We start from the raw sequence: 23454 nt of genomic DNA on the forward strand, positions 1-23454 counted from the left end.
TTTAAGGATGGGTGGGGATACCACATGCTAAATAAAATATTGCAAATTCAATCAAAAGGGTAAAGGAAATACTTGTAAACAATTGAATACACTCCAGCAGATAAAGTGGATCATTGGGGACAATTTAAAACATTTTTGAGTAAACTGTCCCTTTAAACCTTGCTGCCCACTTTATTATTATAATCAATATTCCTCCTCTGCAATTGTGTCAAACCAATCACAAACAACACAACCTCTCACCTGCAGCCTCAAAACAGCTGAAAATGCACATCCTATCAGTAACATCAGTATTATATATACCCATGTGCCAATTTATATTGGATGTGAGATACATTGATTTACATCTTATAAGTGAATATTACTATATGTACCCTTCATAAACAACTATGTGGATGTGAGTTATAGTACAAGAATATGTCATAAACATGATAATATTAGCCATTTTTATTGCCATTTCCACACAGATCATATTATATGTTTTAACAATATTAGTGTAATAAAACACACCTCACATGGATGTGTATGACAATTACATGGTAAATAACAGAGGCCAAGGTTTATGGTGAACTATAATAATATTTATTTATTTTTTGTCTTCTTGGATGAGGGAGTTGAGGTGCCTGTAGTGGATTGCCTTGCTCTCCTGGTTTTAGCAAATTCTGGTGTTTCTGCTGGTGTGCTGGCCACAGAGGAGGCAGTGCTCAACCAACACACCCAAGAGTCGATTTTGTTCTCTCCATCTTTTGTCCATCTGCATATCAGACAGAATTCGCATCATCTGTGACTGGTTTTGAACATTTGAACTTAATGATGCTGCCATGTCCCTCTGCAGTTCTATGCTACGTTTATGTAACCTCTCTTGGCCACTGAAGAACCTCTCTTGGCTCCTGATGAACCTTTCTTGGTTTCTGAAGAACCTCTCTTGGCCTCTTTGTATGCTCTCAGTGCTTGCCACGAGCCTCCTCTGGAGTGCAATGTATTCCTCACCCAGGGGAGAATACAATGCATCCACAGGCTCTTGAGCAACAGGGCTGCCAGTTGCTTGAGGAGCAGGTTCAGCTGTAGCTTCTGCTGCTTGAGGGGCAGAATCAGCTGCATCTTCTGCTACTTGAGGGTCAGGTTCACCTGCATCTTCTGCTACTTGAGGGTCAGGTTCACCTGCATCTTCTGCTGCTTGAGGGTCAGGTTCACCTGCATCTTCTGCTGCTTGAGGGTCAGGTTCACCTGCATCTTCTGCTGCTTGAGGGTCAGGTTCACCTGCATCTTCTGCTGCTTAAAGGGTCAGGTTCAGCTGTATCTTCTGCTGCTTGAGGGGCAGCTGTAGTTTTTGCTGTATTTCCATCTGCAGATGGTGGAGCTCGTCCAATGGATGAGGATGGTGGAGCTCGTCCAATGGATGAGGATGGTGAAGCTCGTCCAATGGATGAGGATGGTGGAGCTCTCATGGTTGATTGGTAGTCCCACTGATGACCAGTGTGTGACCACTCAGTCTCTACAATCGGCACTTCTTGTGACATAGTCTGTGGGTAATATCCATGACTGAAATGAGATTGTGTTGTGGGGGGTGTAAATACATGGACCCTTTGTGGCTGTCTTGGCTCCCCCTCAAAGCCAAAGGAAGGATATTCCTCTGGCCAGGAATCTTGCCAGAGGTCATATGGCAATGGCGGTGGCATCACTCCCGGGTCCTCAACTGAAGCCATCCAACCATGCTCATGCCTGGGAGCATACTGTTTCTGCGGTTGCCTGAAGACTGGTGGTGGTGGTGGTTGTTGTGGTGGTGGTGGCATGGCTGTTTGTATCCTCGTGACAGGAGGTTCTGTGTAGGAGTCAAAGGATAAGAGGGATTAGTACAGTCAGATATATGTCCATGTGGGCATACAATGTACATTGATATATGCTAGGGCCTATACTGATTCTCATGTCAAACTCTATAAACATGCATGTGCACATTGTGAGTTGTTCTATGAGGGATTTGAATATGAGCAGTATACCCGTGGGATTGCCAGAGGTCATATGGCAATGGCGGTGGCATCACTCCCGAGTCCTCAACTGAAGCCATCCAACCATGCTCATGCCTGGGAGCATACTGTTCGTGCGGTTGCCTGAAGACTGGTGGTGGTGGTGGTTGTTGTGGTGGTGGCATGGCTGTTTGTATCCTCGTGACAAGAGGTTCTGAGGAGGAGTCAAAGGATAAGAGGGATTAGTACAGTCAGATATATGTCCATGTGGGCATACAATGTACATTGATACATGCTAGGTGCCTATATTGATTCTCATGTCAAACTCTATAACATTCATGTGCACATTGTGATTTGTTCTATGAGGGATTTATATATGAGCAGTATACAGGGATGTCATTCATACAGTTATGTGTACATGTTAATGATGAAATAATGTGTTCTTTAAGTGACACAATGGTCACACAATTTACTTTAGCCTGATCTAGGCACAGAACCTGCTTTATTGAGCTAAACGTATTGGGATGGCTATAGTGTCCATTTAATGAAAATTCTACATGTGGCTTGTGGCCTGTGTTACTCTGAGACATGTTAGTATTGCACTATTCCACCTCTTATCATGAATTGCATTGTGTTATGTAGCAGTAATGTCAAGTATAATTGTAGATGTTTTTGTTAGTACGCCAAATACCATTCTCCTCATCGTGTACATGAATGTGTGATATTAAAGGATGTTATATCGCAACTACATATAATACAGGTGTGTGGGGTGTTACTCACCAGCATGATGTGCTATGGTTGCAGCCCCTGAGTCACGAGCCCCTGAAAGTCCACGGACTGCTGTGATACTCAGGGAACTGCTTATCTCCTGCCAGGTGTTGTACTCTATGTCCAGAGCTGGCCCACCGCCTATTCCCTTCTGGTGGATAGCTTCCCATCTTCTCTTTGACCTGCCTCTTGCAGTCATTCCACCTCTTTTTCAGGCCCTCTACAGTCCTCCTCTGCGGGGCCATACTGTTGAGGCATCCTCTACTTCCAACCATGCAGTCTTTCTTCTTTTGGCACTGCCTTTGCCCTTCTCCTGTCCGAAGAGGGCACTGTAATTGTCCATGATGGCCTGGACTAGGGCAGCATTTTCTTCAAATAAGAAGTTGGGACATCTCAGCCTCTCATCCTCCATGGCCACTTTGCTTCCTCCCTGTGATGTCCCAGGCAGTGTGGGTTCCTCCCTATCCTCTACCTCCTCCCCCCTTCTGTCCCCATGTGCACCCTCTGTCCCTCTCCTGGATGTGCCTGCTCTCTGGGGCTCTCTGGCATCTCCCCTCCCATCATCCCTTCTGGCTATCCCTCTCCATGGTATATAATATGTGTGAGTACAGTAAATAAGTAAGAGGAAAATTACAGCAAACACAAACACAGCAGAAATGTAAAAATAACCCTGGTCCCAAACAGTAAGAAAATTGAAAAGTGCTGTGGTCACTAAGGGGTTAAAGAGGACAACATTTTACAGTACATTGTCCCTTTAAATATGTGTTTCAGGTATGTTTAGAATTTGTTAGTGCTAGAAAAAAAAAAAGGAAAGCAATACACATATTTGTGCACTGTACAGGTTCTGTGAATGTTCCATCAGAGTATCTGCAGTGCATATATGTATGCTATAAGGGTGTGTCACTATATAAATTGTGTGTGTGTGTGTTTTGGGTGTGGCATAGGGTGTGTATGCGTCTGTCTGACTCCATCTTTCCTATGAGGCTGACAATCAGTTTAATTAAATTGTGTGTGTATATATATATATATATTGAAAGTCTTTTCTCACTGCCAGGTGTTATTGTTAACATTATATTTTACAACCATTTATGTGGTTATCAGAGATATTGGACATAAGGCTACTTCTACTACTAAGTACCTGTACACAGGGCTGCCATCAGGGGGTGACTACAGTCAGGGGCCCGGCCGGGATGAGGAGACCGAACGGGCCCACTGACATAGCAAGTATAATGTACAATTATTATTTTTTTTTAACCGGGACCCATAGTGCAGAATCTGATGACATCACCCACACAAGCCCTGCCCACCTGAGTCTGTGTCCCAACTCAGACTCTCACTGACAGTACTGTCTGTCATTCAAATTCAGAATTTTTATGGCGATGTTTGTGGAAGACCCCAGGACCATGACAGGAGGAGGCAGATGTAGTTTGATTCGTTTGGGGGCAAGGAGAAGGGGCGGGGTAATAGCGCGCACGGGACTTTACTCACTGGCTCATAGCATAGGCAGTGTGGCACATATGCTGCTGCTTCTGAATGGCAGGCACTGGGTGGGACACCGTCAGCAGGCATTTGCAGCATGGCATGCACTTGACAGACAGAGCCTCAGCCTGGATCGAAAAAGGTAGGACAGCTTTGGCATTCGCACATTTTATTATTTTCCCCATACAGTATACTACTAATACTGCAGTATATCTCCCCATTTGCAGCAACAGAATGCTAGCTCACCTAGCTGAGAGCTCATTTATTTTTATACGTTCCTAACTTAAGTCTATTTTTATAGGTTTTCAATTTCTATAATTCTATTTTAAGAGACAAATATATTTTCCTTTTGACAACATTTTAAAAATTGGAAGATATTAATGAGGCCTTTCATTGAGAAGGATGTACATCCCTGATATGGTATAAATGGCATATGAGTCAGGCAAGCCAAATATGTTGTGTGTTTTATTCTGGACTGTCTACAATTATTATAATAAATTCCTAATCATTAAAATGCTAAATAGGTATTCCTTGGGCATAGCATTAAAAAAGCAGGCAGTTTCATTCATGGGTACTTTTTCTAAATATATAATATATTAAAAGTCTCTAACCATGCTGGCATTCCATTGTTAATGACACCAGAAAAAAAATAAAATTCTCATCATGCCATGCAGTAAGCATTTAGGACGCAGGTTTTGGCGCAAGCGTGGAAACCTGCGCCGCCTGTAGTTTCAGCTTGCACAGCGAGCCATCTCATATACGGCGCCGGCAGTTGCTAAAGTGCTGTAAGTCTGACAAACTAGCGATGTCCAGAAATCTGCGTAAGTACAAATTTCTGGAGTCGCCAGTGACTTACGGCACTTTAGAAACTGCCGTCGCATAAAAAAAACTTACTAAAGTATACAATCTGCCGTTACTGTCTAACACGCCTCCCAAAAATAACCAGACATGTATACCCCTCTATCCGCAATCCCCCCTCTCACTCCTAACAATAAATATATTAACCCCTCAACCGCCGCTCCTGGACCACGCCGCCAGCTACATTAACTATATTACCCCCTAATATGATCCCCCTACACCGCCGCCACCTATTTTAACTATATTACCCCCTAATGTGAGCCCCCTACCCCGCCGCCACCTACATTATATGTACTACCCCCTAATCTGACCCCCTTACACTGCCGCCACCTATATTAAAATTACCCCCTAATCTAATCTCCCTACACCGCCGCCACCTATATTAAATGTATTAACCCCTAATCTAATCCTCCTACACCGCCGCCACCTATATTAAATGTATTACCCCCTAAAATACTAAAATGTCCCTACCCTAAACTAAATTACAAATAGCCCTGAAAAGGGCATTTTGCAGGGCATTGCCCCAAAGTATTCAGCTCTATTACCAGCCCTTAAAAGGGCCTTTTGCGGGGCATTGCCCCAAAGTAATCAGCTCTTTTACCTCTAATCTGACCCCCCTACACCGCCGCCACCTATATTAAATGTATTAACCCCTAATCTAATCCCCCTACACCGCCGTCACCTATATTAAATATATTAACCCCTAATCTGACCCCCTACACTGCCGCCACCTATATTAACCCTAAATATATTAGGGTTAATATAGTTAATATAGTTATTATATTATATATATTATTAATATAGTTAATAATTAATATAGTTATTATATATATTAACTATATTAACCCTATCTAACCCTAACACCCCTAACTTAATTATTATTGCAATAAATCTAAATAATATTAATATTATTAACTAAAATATTCCTATTTAAAACTAAATACTTACCTATAAAATAAACCCTAAGATAGCTACAATATAATTAATAATTACATTGTAGCTATTTTAGGGTTTATATTTATTTTACAGGTAACTTGGTATTTATTTTAATTAGGTACAATAGCTATTAAATAGTTAATAACTATTTAATAGCTACCTAGTTAAAATAATTACCAATTTACCTGTAAAATAAATCCTAACCTAAGTTACAAATACACCTACACTATCAATAAATTAATTAAATAAACTACAATTATCTAAACTAAAATATAATTAAATACACTAAACTAAATTACAAAAAACAAACAAACACTAAATTATAAAAAATAAAAAAAGATTACAAGAATTTTAAGATAATTACACCTAATCTAAGCCCCCTAATAAAATAACAAAGCCCCCCAAAATAAAAAAAATGTCCCTACCCTAACCTAAATTACAAAAAGTAATCAGCTCTATTACCAGCCCTTAAAAGGGCCTTTTGTGGGGCATTGCCCCAAAATAATCAGCTATTTTACCTGTGAAAAAAAAAGAACAACCCCCCTCCCCATTACAACCCACCACCCACACACCCCTACTCTAAAACCCACCCTATCCCCCCTTAAAAAAAACCTAAGTCTACCCCCAAGTGGTCCTTACCTGTCCTGAAGACCAGCGGAGAAGGTCCTGTTCCAGGCGGAGAAGTCTTCTTCCAGGCGGCAACCTCTTCTTCTTCCAGGAACCAGCCGACGCGGAGCGGAGGAGTTGAAGACCGATGACCGCGGAGCTGAAGACCATCCTCTCTGGAACTGAAGACCGGCGATGCAGGAACTGAAGACCTTAGCCATGGAGCGTGGAGGATCCTCTTCATACGATCGCCGCCGTACACTGAATCGGAATTCAAGGTACGCGATTAAAAATGGCGTCCCTTGAATTCCTATTGGCTGATTTGAGCCTTCAAATTTAAATTAGCCAATCGGATGAGAGCTACTTTAATTCTATTGGCTGATTTGAATAGTAAATAGAATAAGAGCTACTGTAATTCTATTGGCTGATTAGAATAGCCAATAGAATTACAATAGCTCTTATTCTATTGGCTATTCAAATCAGCCAATAGAATTAAAGTAGCTCTCATCCGATTGGCTGATTTAAATTTGAAGGCTCAAATCAGCCAATAGGAATTCAAGTCGCCGATCTTCAGTTCCTGCATCGCCGGTCTTCAGTTCCAGAGAGGACGGTCTTCAGCTCCGTGGTCATCGGTCTTCAACTCCTCTGCTCCGGCTGGTTCCAGGAAGAAGAGGTCGCCGCCTGGAAGAAGACTTCTCTGCCTGGAAGAAGACTTCTCCGCCTGGAACAGGACCTTCTCCGCCGGTCTTCAGGACAGGTAAGGACCACTTGGGGGTTAGACTTAGGTTCTTTTAAGGGGGGATAGGGTGGGTTTTAGAGTAGGGGTGTGTGGGTGGTGGGTTGTAATGGGGGGTTGTTCTTTTTTTTCACAGGTAAAAGAGCTGATTACTTTGGGGCAATGCCCCACAAAAGGCCCTTTTAAGGGCTGGTAATAGAGCTGATTACTTTTTGTAATTTAGTTTAGGGTAGGGACATTTTATTTTGGATGGCTTTGTTATTTTATTAGGGGGCTTAGATTAGGTGTAATTAGCTTAAAATTCTTGTAATCTTTTTTTATTTTTTGTAATTTAGAGTTTTGTTTTGTTTTTGTAATTTAGTTTAGTGTATTTAATTATATTTTAGTTTAGATAATTGTAGTTTATTTAATTAATTTATTGATAGTGTAGGTTTCATGACCCGGTGTACATGTGCTCAGGACACAGACCCTCGGGGCAGTGGTAGGGATTTGAAGACACCGACCCCTGACCCGGGGAAGAGTATCCTGGACGTGGATAGATGATATTCTGTGATTCATAGTTGCTAGAAGTTATTGTAGAATAAACGAGAGTGCAACGTTTGTATGCAATATATTCTGACTTCACTGTGACTTATAGTAGTATCATCATGGAAAACAGGGACAGGAATGGCCACTGGGGAATCTTCTTGAAGAACTTTTGTACAAATTTCAGGGTCAAGAACGTCCACTTGCGAACTAGGTTCAATGTTGTCCACACAGGGTTCAGTATCAGGAATTCCTGTTCAGGAAACGGATGTAGTAGAAAATGTAGGTTGATGCGAAGTATCTCCCAAGGAAAACAATTTCTTAGATGCAGTAACAGAAGAATATTGAGAAGGTGAAGTATACTGAAATATGCCACTCTCAGGTAGAAGCGGAGGAATTGTGATACAAGATTATGACTGAGAAGTTGTCTGGGGGTCAGCAGGCATACTTATTTGAGTTTGAATATCAGAGCTAAATTCTCCAGGGACTATCTCTGGTAAACTGAAAGGTTGTATATCTGGATCAAAATTATCTTTTGCTTCTAGCACAGGTTTTATTGACATTGAGGCAGCATGAGAGGGATGTAAGAAATCAGTAGTTGGACACAGTGTTTGTAGTCAAAGAGTCTGAGAAGTGATACCATTAGATGATTTAAAAACAGACTGATGGTGACTAGAGACAACATCCAACTTGGTGTTGACAGTATCATGAGGCAAAAGAGGATCTGGCACAACAGAAACTGAAACAGGAGATTCAGGCTGAGTTTCCTCTTTACACTTCTGATTTTCTGTAGGCAGAAAGATTTTCTTTTTCTTCTTTTTATTTTTTGAGAGCTTAGATAACTGATATTTCTTCCCTATATGAGGTTTCTTAGGGTGGTGCCACTGTGGCCTGTAGTACCTTATATCAGGTTGAGAACAGAAATCCTCTTCATCACTGGATGCATAATTCTGATGTAATAAATCAGCATAGTAATTGAGGGAACCTTTTCTCCAAACTGCAGTCTGTAAACCGGATGTCTTTTCTTCCGGCTCTGAATCTGTCCAATCTAACGAATCCATGGGAATATCAGAAATAGGAAGATTAGTATTTTCATGAGAGGTTTCATGATGCGAGCTGTCTATATCATCTATATTGTAAATATAGCTACCAAGGATGCCATTATAGCCAATAGGTTGAGGTTTAGTCTGGGTTTGTGGTGAATTAAAGTTGCGCTCATACCAGTCTAATGCCAGTTCAGCTGGATCTGTGAAGTCATCCTCCTCATTGACATATTCAGACTCAGAGTCAGTATCACCAGGATGGGAATCACAAACAGGAGTAGTAAATGGTATTCTGGAACAGTAGTCTTGTCTCTTTAAATCTTTAAAGATCTGAATTTTTTCTGATGAATCTATGAATACATCCTCTTCATTTTCATAGTCAGATTCAGGATCAGTTTCACCAAAATGGTAACCACGAACATGAGTAGAGGATAGTCTAGAATGGGAGTACTGTGTCTTTAAATTTTTAAAAGTATGAAAATCTTCTGTTTTTCTTTTGGGGACAGCTTGGGTCTGAGATAGGTTGTCATTTTTTATTTTCCTTCGAGGGTCGGTGCATCCACTACCACTGCGGATCCTTTTTTTTTGGCATTAACTTTCTGTCATGATCCGGTGTACATACGCTCAGGACACAGATCCTCGGGGCAGTGGTAGGGATTTGAAGACACCGACCCCTGACCCGGGGAAGAGTATACTGGACGTGGATAGATGATATTCTGTGATTCATAGTTGCTAGAAGTTATTGTAGAATAAATGGAGAGTGCAACGTTTGTATACAATATATTCTGACTTCACTGTGACTTATAGTTACTTAATAGGAGTAGCTTCAGGTTTTAATGAGAGAAAAATATAGCAATGTGGAATGTTAAGGCTTTAGAGTAAACTGGTAGAAGATTGACATTTAGATGAAAACTAAGGTTTGTTGCATGTTCACAGTACATAATATTATATAGAGCTGTATGTCAGAATTAAGCAGAGCAGCACAGGTGATAGACAAGTTGCAACTTTTATGCATTAATTACTGTTTGTGCAAATATATGCAAACTAAGGTTTGTTGCAGGTTCACAGTACATAATATTATATATAGCTGTATGTCAGTAATAAGCAGAGCAGCACAGGTTTAGTCAAGTTGCATGTTTTAGGCATCAATTACTGTTTGTGCATATATTGGAGAATCACATGAAAGCTTTTAACTGAACACATAGATGCAGAGTTCTGAATATGTTAACATATTTGTAGAAGGATATTTCAGCTATGACAACTTGTTGCAGAGAATAGTTATAATGTTCTGAGTAAGATGCAGTTGTTATAATTAGAGAGTGATGATAACCAAAAGTACAGGGAGTGCAGAATTATTAGGCAAGTTGTATTTTTGAGGATTAATTTTATTATTGAACAACAACCATGTTCTCAATGAACCCAAAAAACTCATTAATATCAAAGCTGAATAGTTTTGGAAGTAGTTTTTAGTTTGTTTTTAGTTATAGCTATTTTAGGGGGATATCTGTGTGTGCAGGTGACTATTACTGTGCATAATTATTAGGCAACTTAACAAAAAACAAATATATACCCATTTCAATTATTTATTTTTACCAGTGAAACCAATATAACATCTCAACATTCACAAATATACATTTCAGACATTCAAAAACAAAACAAAAACAAATCAGTGACCAATATAGCCACCTTTCTTTGCAAGGACACTCAAAAGCCTGCCATCCATGGATTCTGTCAGTGTTTTGATCTGTTCACCATCAACATTGCGTGCAGCTGCAACCACAGCCTCCCAGACACTGTTCAGAGAGGTGTACTGTTTTCCCTCCTTGTAAATCTCACATTTGATGATGGACCACAGGTTCTCAATGGGGTTCAGATCAGGTGAACAAGGAGGCCATGTCATTAGATTTTCTTCTTTTATACCCTTTCTTGCCAGCCACGCTGTGGAGTACTTGGACGCGTGTGATGGAGAATTGTCCTGCATAAAAATCATGTTTTTCTTGAAGGATGCAGACTTCTTCCTGTACCATTGCTTGAAGAAGGTGTCTTCCAGAAACTGGCAGTAGGACTGGGAGTTGAGCTTGACTCCATCCTCAACCCGAAAAGGCCCCACAAGCTCATCTTTGATGATACCAGCCCAAAGCAGTACTCCACCTCCACCTTGCTGGCGTCTGAGTCGGACTGGAGCTCTCTGCCCTTTACCAATCCAGCCACGGGCCCATCCATCTGGCCCATCAAGACTCACTCTCATTTTATCAGTCCATAAAACCTTAGAAAAATCAGTCTTGAGATATTTCTTGGCCCAGTCTTGACGTTTCAGCTTGTGTGTCTTGTTCAGTGGTGGTCGTCTTTCAGCCTTTCTTACCTTGGCCATGTCTCTGAGTATTGCACACCTTGTGCTTTTGGGCACTCCAGTGATGTTGCAGCTCTGAAATATGGCCAAACTGGTGGCAAGTGGCATCTTGGCAGCTGCACGCTTGACTTTTCTCAGTTCATGGACAGTTATTTTGCGCCTTGGTTTTTCCACACGCTTCTTGCGACCCTGTTGACTATTTTGAATGAAACGCTTGATTGTTCGATGATCACGCTTCAGAAGCTTTGCAATTTTCAGAGTGCTGCATCCCTCTGCAAGATATCTCACTATTTTTGACTTTTCTGAGCCTGTCAAGTCCTTCTTTTGACCCATTTTGCCAAAGGAAAGGAAGTTGCCTAATAATTATGCACACCTGATATAGGGTGTTGATGTCATTAGACCACACCCCTTCTCATTACAGAGATGCACATCACCTAATATGCTTAATTGGTAGTAGGCTTTCGAGCCTATACAGCTTGGAGTAAGACAACATGCATAAAGAGGATGATGTGGTCAAAATACTCATTTGCCTAATAATTCTGCACTCACTGTATACTTGATTTATAATAAAGTTCAGAGTTTAAGTAGCAGAGTCCAGGTAACAAAAATGGAATTATTTGGATACTTGTGATTTGATGGTTTTAAGCAAAGGACATAGGAAAGGCTGTAGCTTGAATAACTTGGTTGAATTCTTGCAGGAAACAGTCACAGACCTCTGTTCAGGATCACAACTTCAAAGTTAATGCAAAGCACATTAGGCCTGAGAAGACTTAAAAAGAGGCTAAGGAAATCAGATGCATGAATGATTAATCAGGCAGGCAAGCTGAATGCAAATACTGCCCAAACCAGCATGATTGTCAGAAGCAGGGAAGGCAGTCTTAAAGGGACAGTGATATTAGGCTGAGATATGTTACAGAAGGTGTATTTGTAACGTAGGTTAGGATTTATTTTACAGGTAAATTGGTAATTATTTTAACTAGGTAGCTATTAAATAGTTATTAACTATTTAATAGCTATTGTACCTAGTTAAAATAAATACCAAGTTACCTGTAAAATAAATATAAACCCTAAAATAGCTACAATGTAATTATTAATTATATTGTAGCTATCTTAGGGTTTATTTTATAGGTAAGTATTTAGTTTTAAATAGGAATATTTTAGTTAATATTAATATTATTTAGATTTATTGCAATAATAATTAAGTTAGGGGTGTTAGGGTTAGATAGGGTTAATATAGTTAATATATATAATATAATAACTATATTAATTATTAACTATATTAATAATATATATAATATAATAACTATATTAACTATATTAACCCTAATATAATTAGGGTTAATATAGGTGGCGGCGGTGTAGGGGGGTCAGATTAGGGGTTAATATATTTAAGCTGAGGTGGAGGTAGGTGGCGCAAATGAATGCTGATTCCCTGTGACTACGTGTTACTATCCTGATATACTTGGTTATATAAGTATCGCTTCGATTTTAAATAGCCTAAATTGCTGCGTAATAAATGCTATTGATCTCAACTATTCTATTTGTGTGACTAAGTATTAATAATATACTCCTTACATAAAATAAATGCCAATATGCTGATGATAATAAAACAATTTATTAAATCTTAAAATATATATATGTATACACTTTACACAATATTGACACCGGTGTCAGAAGATACGTGAATTTTAAAAGAAATATAAAATGCTTCGAAGTATTAAGTACATAAAATGACGATAGAAATATATAAAATGATAAAAGGATATTAATACATTGAAGTAATTTTATGCCACATTGAGTTACAGTGTTATTTACATACGGTCTAAAAACGTTTTAACCTTACAGTTTAGGCCGGGACTGCGTGATGGTTCACTATATTATATTATTGCGGATAGTGCTGTATTTTATTACGCTTTATAGTACCTTTAAGTGTATCTGTCTGATGACACTTTGTGCGTTGGAGAATACTGCGGTTAAATATATGCCGCTGTTTGATTCTCTTTAGTGTATCCGTCTGATGACACTATTTTTGTTGGAGAATGCTGCGGTTAAATATATGCCGCTGTTTGATTCCCTTGATTCCTAGGTGAGTCGTGATGTTTAAGCGTTCTAGCGGTTAAATATATGCCGCTGTGATGACTTATTGCAGTCTAAGTTCCACCTGCAGTAAGCGAAGGATGATGATAATCTTCGTGGTGATTCACACTGACGTGTGAATATTTCCTGCGGTTCCCGTGACCGCTTAATGTGTTGTCGGTCAGTGACCGATTTAGCTCTTTAAAGGATGTTGGTTCCTGATACTTTGTTCGTGAGGTGTGGGATCTTTGCCGCTTCAGTTGTTTGTTCTTCTGCCTCCGTTTGCTGCCGGTCAGTGACCGGTCCGGCTGAGTTCTTTGAAGTTTTTGGATGGAGGTGCTGCTCTTGTGTCCTGCAAATCTGTGTGAGGGTGATCGGGTATCAACGCGTTTCGGCTTCCAAGCCTTTTTCAAGATACCTGATGAGTAGATTGGCCAGCTATTTATACCTGTTTCGGTTAACTGTTAGACTGCCAGTAAGAAATTATTGTAATTTTCGCTTCTAGTTAGTTTTAACGTCATTATGAATTGGTTCTGGATAAATTATCTTATATACAAATTTTACAGATATTCGTACTTTATCATTTGTGGATCTTCAATTTATTATTGTGCACGATATTGCAACTTGGCTATAAGGAGTATGTTATTAAACATATATCTAGATTTTGGGATATATTCCATACAGACACATTTTTTAGAAATTTTATACTTTGTGGTCTGTGAAAATACATTTATTGTTGTGCACATTATGATATGGGTTAATGCGTACCTTAGATATTTCTGGCTATACGCTAGTTTGTTTTGAGGCGTAAAAAACATTATTGGCGTAAACTTTAACTTTGGGTAAAATTTAAAGGTAAAATTTAAAGGTAAAATTATCGGTAAGGTTTAAATATGATATTTAGTATTATGAAAATTGTTTTAGGGTTGTGGTTATGGGTCGACCAATTAATCTATGGTGTAGATTGACTTATGCATATTTTACATATCATGAGTTTGTTGGTCAGAAGTTATAACACCTAGAATTTCTAATGTGTGACTTATTCTTAGTGGACGGGTTCTAACATATATGTATCCCTAACTAAAACTGTTGTTTGATTACATCATTAACTCCAGGTTTGGAGTATTGGATCGTATAGCGATGAACTGGTTATTATAGCTATGGACTAGTACATCTTTAACTTTGCGTCTGGAATGTTTGGAAGTGTCTTTTATATTATTTCGTATGTCTAATAAATTATTAGACATCTTGAATATGGTTATTCCTCGATGTGTTTAATATATGACTATTGTGTAATCCGGATGTAGTTAAGGTCCATAGATAATTTGGTTTGGGGTGTACTACAGGATGGCGTTTAAGTCCATTTCACTGTTTAGACCTTTTGGGTGTAGAGTGCCCATTTCGAATATTAATTTGGCTTCTTGGTGTAAAAGTTTTTTCCCTAGATTGCCTCCTCTGCTGTCTGGTTTAATCTTTTTAATGCCCCAAAATAACATTTCATTTGGGTTTCCTTTATGGCATGTTTTGAAGTGTGCGTATAATTTTGTGTTATCTCTTTCTTTTTCAATATTTAGGATGTGTTCTCTCATCCTATCCTTCAACTTTCTACTTGTTTGGCCTAGGTATTGAAGTTTGCAATTGCATTCTATTAGATATATGATATTGTTATCCGTGCATCTGATGATGTCATTTATTTTTACTTCTTTATTTGTCACAGTCGACCTGACTGATTTAGATTTGGTGCTGTGTTTACAAGATTTACACTCATGGCATGGGAAAAAACCAGATATGGTTTCATTATTAAGGTCTCGTTGGATAGTGTGGTATTTTTGTTGTTTGTACTCGCTAGGTGCTAGGATATTTTTCAGACTGGTAGCTTTTCGATATATAATATCAGGATGTTGTTTTAATCTTTTTCCAAGGATAGGGTCACTTCTTGCAAGATGCCAGTGTTTCTTTATAATGTTTTCTATCTGTTTGTGTTGGCTGGAATATGTGGTGATAAATGGAATGTGACATGGGTCTCTGTCCTCATGTTTCATCATGTTATTTTTATCCTCCAGAAGGTCCTTTCTATCTATTGATCTGACTTGTTTTTTTGTGTCTACTAGAATTTTAGGATGATATCCCTTTTCAGCAAATCTCTTGTCTAAAATTTCAGCTTGTGTGTCGTAGTCAGTTACTTTGGTGCAATTCCTTCTTATTCTCGAGTACTGTCCTTTTGGTATATTATTCTTCCACTTTGTATGGTGGCAACTTTTGTAGTCAATGTAGCTATTTGCATCTACTTTCTTAAAAAAAGTCGTTGTGGTGATTTCGTTATTTATTATGGCTATCTCTATATCTAAGAAGCTGATTTTAGTTTTGTTATGTTCATGTGTAAATTTTAGACCGAAGTCGTTGTTATTGAAGTCTAGTATGAACTCATCTAGTAGTTCCTCATCTCCTCTCCAAATGATGAATATGTCATCTATGAACCGTTTATAGAGCACGAGATTCGCACCCCACGGAGTGTTCGATAGAAATTGCTCCTCAAAATGTCCTACAAATAAATTAGCGTAACTGGGTGCGAATCTCGTGCCCATAGCTGTTCCTCTTTTTTGTATATAATGACTTCCGTTGAAAGAAAAATAGTTATTTCTGAGTATGAATTCCATACACTGCAATATAAATTCTTTTTGGGGTTTTTCCATTTCGCTGTCTTTAGTTAAAAAGGATTTTGTGGCTTCTAGGCCTTTTGAATGGTCAATGCATGTGTATAAGCTACTTACATCGCAAGTAACAAGAATGTAATTTTCTTTCCAATTAATATGATCAATTAGATTCAGGAAATGTTTAGTGTCTCTTAAGTGGGAAGGTATGTTTTTGACATATTTTTGAAGAAAGAAGTCAGTGTATTGAGATAAGTTTGATGTCAGTGAATTTATTCCTGATATTATGGGCCGTCCTGGGGGGTTGATTAGATCCTTGTGGATTTTTGGTAGGAAATAAAAGACTGGGGTACGGGGATGTTCTATTAAAATAAAATTGAATTCTTGGTTGTTTATTATGCCTTTATCTTTTGCTGAAGTGATCATTTTTTCTAAATTCTTTCTCATTTGCTCAATAGGGTTACCTGTTAATTTATTGTATGTTGTTTTGTCCCCTAATAGTCTGTCGGCTTCTTTGAGGTAATTTTCTGTGTCCATAATGACAACTCCCCCCCCTTTATCAGCCTGCTTAATAGTGATGTTTTTGTTCTCTTTCAGCTCTTTTAGAACCTCATTTTCTTTTTTACTTAAATTCCATTTAAGCTCCTTATTAATTTCCAGTTTTTCAATATCCTCTTTTACCTTTTTCTCAAATGTTTCAATCATACTACCTTTTTCTTGAGTGGGGTTAAAAGTGGATTTTTGTTTGTAATTGGTGTGAATATATTTTGATGTGTAATTACCATTATTTTCCAGAGGATTTCTCAAAAAATACTTTTTTAAGGCTAATTTTCTTGTGAATTGATTCACATTAATCAGGGTTTCAAATTTGTTGATTTTACAGGACGGGGCAAATGATAGACCTTTGTTGAGTATTGTTTTTTGTTTGTCATTTAGTATTAATTTACTCAAATTAAAGATACCTTTAGGTTCTATTTTGATTTCTTCGTTGCTTTTTTTGATTCTCCCTCCCCTTCCTCTGTTTCCTCTAATCTTCTTTTTCCTTTCGGTGGGTCGTGTGTTTGATTTGGGCCTTCTTCTAAAAAAGATCTATGGTTAATTGTTTTGGTGGATGTAGTGGGAGTTCTAGATTCTTCTTCCTGATTTAGTGCACTGTATCTGTTCTGGTGTTCTAAATTTCTTTCTGGTGGATGTGAGGTGGTGCTCTGTTTTTTGAAATTATCTGGATTTTCTTTATTTTGATTTCTCCAAGTGTGATTGTGGTTATAATTATCATAATTTTGGTTTTCAAATCTTCTTTCCCCATGGTTTCTATAATTTTGAAAATGTGAATCTCTATTATCATCTTGGTGGTTTCTATAATTTTGAAAATGTGAATCTCTATTATCATCTTGGTGGTGTTCATATCGGTTGAAAAGTGGGTTTCTATTTTCACCTCTATAGTGCTCATTTCTATTGTAATAGTGCTCATTATTATCTCTATAATTATTTCTATGTTGGTGATTTCTATTTGAATTGTGAAAGTTGTTTGAATTTTGGTAATCGTGCTGTATGTAGTTTCTGTGTTCTTGTGTGTGTTCCTCTTCCGTATTGTGTCTATGATCATCCTTGTGTGAATGTCCTGTGTTACTTCTTCCTTGTTGTAATTCTCTATTACTATGCCTGTATTCATTATAGGTGTGTCCGTTATGTCTGTAGTTGTCACGTCTGTAGTTTCTATTTCTATCATTGTCCCAGTTTCGGTGTTGATTATAGTGGTAATTTGGTCTTTGGAATCTACTTATGTAGTTTCCTTTGTTATGATTGTGGTATCTATGATAGTAATAGTTACTATCATTTCGTGTTTGATTTAAGGTCTTTCCTGTGTTTTCTTGCTCAACCTGCATGTTCCCTGTCTCAGGTTCATTATTAAATTTTTTATTGCTAAAAAGTAATCTGTAATTAGGTTGTGCTTCTTCATTGCTGTTATCTGTTTGTCTTTTATAATCCTCAATGTCTCTATTGAATTTTTTCCATTTTACTTCTATTATATCTTTGTTTAGTTCACCTAGTCTTTTAGCTATTTCTTGTTGTTTTGTGTTTAAAGAATCTGTTAGATCTGTATGTTCCAATTTTTCTTTATAATTTTGAATTTTGATCCCTAATTCCTGTGAGGTTATTTCTCTTGATTTAATAATTACTGTTATAAGTTTAAGGGAAGCTGTTTCCAGAATGTCAAACCATTCTTTACTATGCTCTTCGTTTAATTCGAACGTGCAGTCTTTTTTGAGTCGTAGTCCCCTAGGGACCATATTTTCTTTTATGTATTTATTTAAAAAAGCTAACTCCAATTTCTGTTTTATTTCCTTAAATAGAATATTTTCTAATTCGCTTATAGTGTCTTTCTCGTTTATATAATCTATTTTATTGAAATTTGAGTTCACGGGGTCAATTTTATTTGAAATGTCATCAAGAATGTTATTCCTAGTGTTAAATATGTCCATCCTTCAGATGTTGGTGTACCTTTCTTAACAGTCTAGGGATAAAATATGTATGTGCGTTTGGGATAGTGATTAGACTGTAAGTAAGGAGGGGAATAATGCACACCTTATAAAACTATATCCCAATGTTTTATAGAAATAAGCTGAGGTGGAGGTAGGTGGCGCAAATGAATGCTGATTCCCTGTGACTACGTGTTACTATCCTGATATACTTGGTTATATAAGTATCGCTTCGATTTTAAATAGCCTAAATTGCTGCGTAATAAATGCTATTGATCTCAACTATTCTATTTGTGTGACTAAGTATAGTTGAGATCAATAGCATTTATTACGCAGCAATTTAGGCTATTTAAAATCGAAGCGATACTTATATAACCAAGTATATCAGGATAGTAACACGTAGTATGGACATATTTAACACTAGGAATAACATTCTTGATGACATTTCAAATAAAATTGACCCCGTGAACTCAAATTTCAATAAAATAGATTATATAAACGAGAAAGACACTATAAGCGAATTAGAAAATATTCTATTTAAGGAAATAAAACAGAAATTGGAGTTAGCTTTTTTAAATAAATACATAAAAGAAAATATGGTCCCTAGGGGACTACGACTCAAAAAAGACTGCACGTTCGAATTAAACGAAGAGCATAGTAAAGAATGGTTTGACATTCTGGAAACAGCTTCCCTTAAACTTATAACAGTAATTATTAAATCAAGAGAAATAACCTCACAGGAATTAGGGATCAAAATTCAAAATTATGAAGAAAAATTGGAACATACAGATCTAACAGATTCTTTAAACACAAAACAACAAGAAATAGCTAAAAGACTAGGTGAACTAAACAAAGATATAATAGAAGTAAAATGGAAAAAATTCAATAGAGACATTGAGGATTATAAAAGACAAACAGATAACAGCAATGAAGAAGCACAACCTAATTACAGATTACTTTTTAGCAATAAAAAATTTAATAATGAACCTGAGACAGGGAACATGCAGGTTGAGCAAGAAAACACAGGAAAGACCTTAAATCAAACACGAAATGATAGTAACTATTACTATCATAGATACCACAATCATAACAAAGGAAACTACATAAGTAGATTCCAAAGACCAAATTACCACTATAATCAACACCGAAACTGGGACAATGATAGAAATAGAAACTACAGACGTGACAACTACAGACATAACGGACACACCTATAATGAATACAGGCATAGTAATAGAGAATTACAACAAGGAAGAAGTAACACAGGACATTCACACAAGGATGATCATAGACACAATACGGAAGAGGAACACACACAAGAACACAGAAACTAAATACAGCACGATTACCAAAATTCAAACAACTTTCACAATTCAAATAGAAATCACCAACATAGAAATAATTATAGAGATAATAATGAGCACTATTACAATAGAAATGAGCACTATAGAGGTGAAAATAGAAACCCACTTTTCAACCGATATGAACACCACCAAGATGATAATAGAGATTCACATTTTCAAAATTATAGAAACCACCAAGATGATAATAGAGATTCACATTTTCAAAATTATAGAAACCATGGGGAAAGAAGATTTGAAAACCAAAATTATGATAATTATAACCACAATCACACTTGGAGAAATCAAAATAAAGAAAATCCAGATAGGGAAACACCAAAGGAAAATTTTAAAAGACCACAATCACCAAAAACAAAAGATAATTTCAAAAAACAGAGCACCACCTCACATCCACCAGAAAGAAATTTAGAACACCAGAACAGATACAGTGCACTAAATCAGGAAGAAGAATCTAGAACTCCCACTACATCCACCAAAACAATTAACCATAGATCTTTTTTAGAAGAAGGCCCAAATCAAACACACGACCCACCGAAAGGAAAAAGAAGATTAGAGGAAACAGAGGAAGGGGAGGGAGAATCAAAAAAAGCAACGAAAGAAATCAAAATAGAACCTAAAGGTATCTTTAATTTGAGTAAATTAATACTAAATGACAAACAAAAAACAATACTCAACAAAGGTCTATCATTTGCCCCGTCCTGTAAAATCAACAAATTTGAAACCCTGATTAATGTGAATCAATTCACAAGAAAATTAGCCTTAAAAAAGTATTTTTTGAGAAATCCTCTGGAAAATAATGGTAATTACACATCAAAATATATTCACACCAATTACAAACAAAAATCCACTTTTAACCCCACTCAAGAAAAAGGTAGTATGATTGAAACATTTGAGAAAAAGGTAAAAGAGGATATTGAAAAACTGGAAATTAATAAGGAGCTTAAATGGAATTTAAGTAAAAAAGAAAATGAGGTTCTAAAAGAGCTGAAAGAGAACAAAAACATCACTATTAAGCAGGCTGATAAAGGGGGGGGAGTTGTCATTATGGACACAGAAAATTACCTCAAAGAAGCCGACAGACTATTAGGGGACAAAACAACATACAATAAATTAACAGGTAACCCTATTGAGCAAATGAGAAAGAATTTAGAAAAAATGATCACTTCAGCAAAAGATAAAGGCATAATAAACAACCAAGAATTCAATTTTATTTTAATAGAACATCCCCGTACCCCAGTCTTTTATTTCCTACCAAAAATCCACAAGGATCTAATCAACCCCCCAGGACGGCCCATAATATCAGGAATAAATTCACTGACATCAAACTTATCTCAATACACTGACTTCTTTCTTCAAAAATATGTCAAAAACATACCTTCCCACTTAAGAGACACTAAACATTTCCTGAATCTAATTGATCATATTAATTGGAAAGAAAATTACATTCTTGTTACTTGCGATGTAAGTAGCTTATACACATGCATTGACCATTCAAAAGGCCTAGAAGCCACAAAATCCTTTTTAACTAAAGACAGCGAAATGGAAAAACCCCAAAAAGAATTTATATTGCAGTGTATGGAATTCATACTCAGAAATAACTATTTTTCTTTCAACGGAAGTCATTATATACAAAAAAGAGGAACAGCTATGGGCACGAGATTCGCACCCAGTTACGCTAATTTATTTGTAGGACATTTTGAGGAGCAATTTCTATCGAACACTCCGTGGGGTGCGAATCTCGTGCTCTATAAACGGTTCATAGATGACATATTCATCATTTGGAGAGGAGATGAGGAACTACTAGATGAGTTCATACTAGACTTCAATAACAACGACTTCGGTCTAAAATTTACACATGAACATAACAAAACTAAAATCAGCTTCTTAGATATAGAGATAGCCATAATAAATAACGAAATCACCACAACGACTTTTTTTAAGAAAGTAGATGCAAATAGCTACATTGACTACAAAAGTTGCCACCATACAAAGTGGAAGAATAATATACCAAAAGGACAGTACTCGAGAATAAGAAGGAATTGCACCAAAGTAACTGACTACGACACACAAGCTGAAATTTTAGACAAGAGATTTGCTGAAAAGGGATATCATCCTAAAATTCTAGTAGACACAAAAAAACAAGTCAGATCAATAGATAGAAAGGACCTTCTGGAGGATAAAAATAACATGATGAAACATGAGGACAGAGACCCATATCACATTCCATTTATCACCACATATTCCAGCCAACACAAACAGATAGAAAACATTATAAAGAAACACTGGCATCTTGCAAGAAGTGACCCTATCCTTGGAAAAAGATTAAAACAACATCCTGATATTATATATCGAAAAGCTACCAGTCTGAAAAATATCCTAGCACCTAGCGAGTACAAACAACAAAAATACCACACTATCCAACGAGACCTTAATAATGAAACCATATCTGGTTTTTTCCCATGCCATGAGTGTAAATCTTGTAAACACAGCACCAAATCTAAATCAGTCAGGTCGACTGTGACAAATAAAGAAGTAAAAATAAATGACATCATCAGATGCACGGATAACAATATCATATATCTAATAGAATGCAATTGCAAACTTCAATACCTAGGCCAAACAAGTAGAAAGTTGAAGGATAGGATGAGAGAACACATCCTAAATATTGAAAAAGAAAGAGATAACACAAAATTATACGCACACTTCAAAACATGCCATAAAGGAAACCCAAATGAAATGTTATTTTGGGGCATTAAAAAGATTAAACCAGACAGCAGAGGAGGCAATCTAGGGAAAAAACTTTTACACCAAGAAGCCAAATTAATATTCGAAATGGGCACTCTACACCCAAAAGGTCTAAACAGTGAAATGGACTTAAACGCCATCCTGTAGTACACCCCAAACCAAATTATCTATGGACCTTAACTACATCCGGATTACACAATAGTCATATATTAAACACATCGAGGAATAACCATATTCAAGATGTCTAATAATTTATTAGACATACGAAATAATATAAAAGACACTTCCAAACATTCCAGACGCAAAGTTAAAGATGTACTAGTCCATAGCTATAATAACCAGTTCATCGCTATACGATCCAATACTCCAAACCTGGAGTTAATGATGTAATCAAACAACAGTTTTAGTTAGGGATACATATATGTTAGAACCCGTCCACTAAGAATAAGTCACACATTAGAAATTCTAGGTGTTATAACTTCTGACCAACAAACTCATGATATGTAAAATATGCATAAGTCAATCTACACCATAGATTAATTGGTCGACCCATAACCACAACCCTAAAACAATATCATATTTAAACCTTACCCATAATTTTACCTTTAAATTTTACCTTTAAATTTTACCCAAAGTTAAAGTTTACGCCAATAATGTTTTTTACGCCTCAAAACAAACTAGCGTATAGCCAGAAATATCTAAGGTACGCATTAACCCATATCATAATGTGCACAACAATAAATGTATTTTCACAGACCACAAAGTATAAAATTTCTAAAAAATGTGTCTGTATGGAATATATCCCAAAATCTAGATATATGTTTAATAACATACTCCTTATAGCCAAGTTGCAATATCGTGCACAATAATAAATTGAAG

General features: G+C 37.1%; 1 protein-coding gene across 2 annotated transcripts in view; it reads right to left on the minus strand.

Moving 5' to 3' along the window:
- Positions 1-556: 556 nt before the first annotated feature.
- LOC128653527 (uncharacterized) overlaps positions 557-23454 on the minus strand; it is a 167300-nt gene continuing 144402 nt past the window's right edge. Inside the window, exons 5-6 of one of the 2 annotated variants that reach the window (XM_053706877.1) lie at positions 1995-2175; positions 557-1819 (exon numbers count right to left, since the gene is read on the minus strand). In XM_053706877.1, the coding sequence (XP_053562852.1) occupies positions 1254-1819; positions 1995-2016 (588 nt within the window). In that variant the 5' untranslated portion in view covers positions 2017-2175 and the 3' untranslated portion in view covers positions 557-1253. Of the gene's footprint in view, positions 1820-1994; positions 2513-23454 lie in introns of those variants that run through there. The other variant, XM_053706878.1, reaches the window with a different exon arrangement.

The sequence above is a fragment of the Bombina bombina genome, chromosome 3 (assembly GCF_027579735.1).
Source record: "Bombina bombina isolate aBomBom1 chromosome 3, aBomBom1.pri, whole genome shotgun sequence".
Lineage (NCBI taxonomy): Eukaryota > Metazoa > Chordata > Amphibia > Anura > Bombinatoridae > Bombina > Bombina bombina.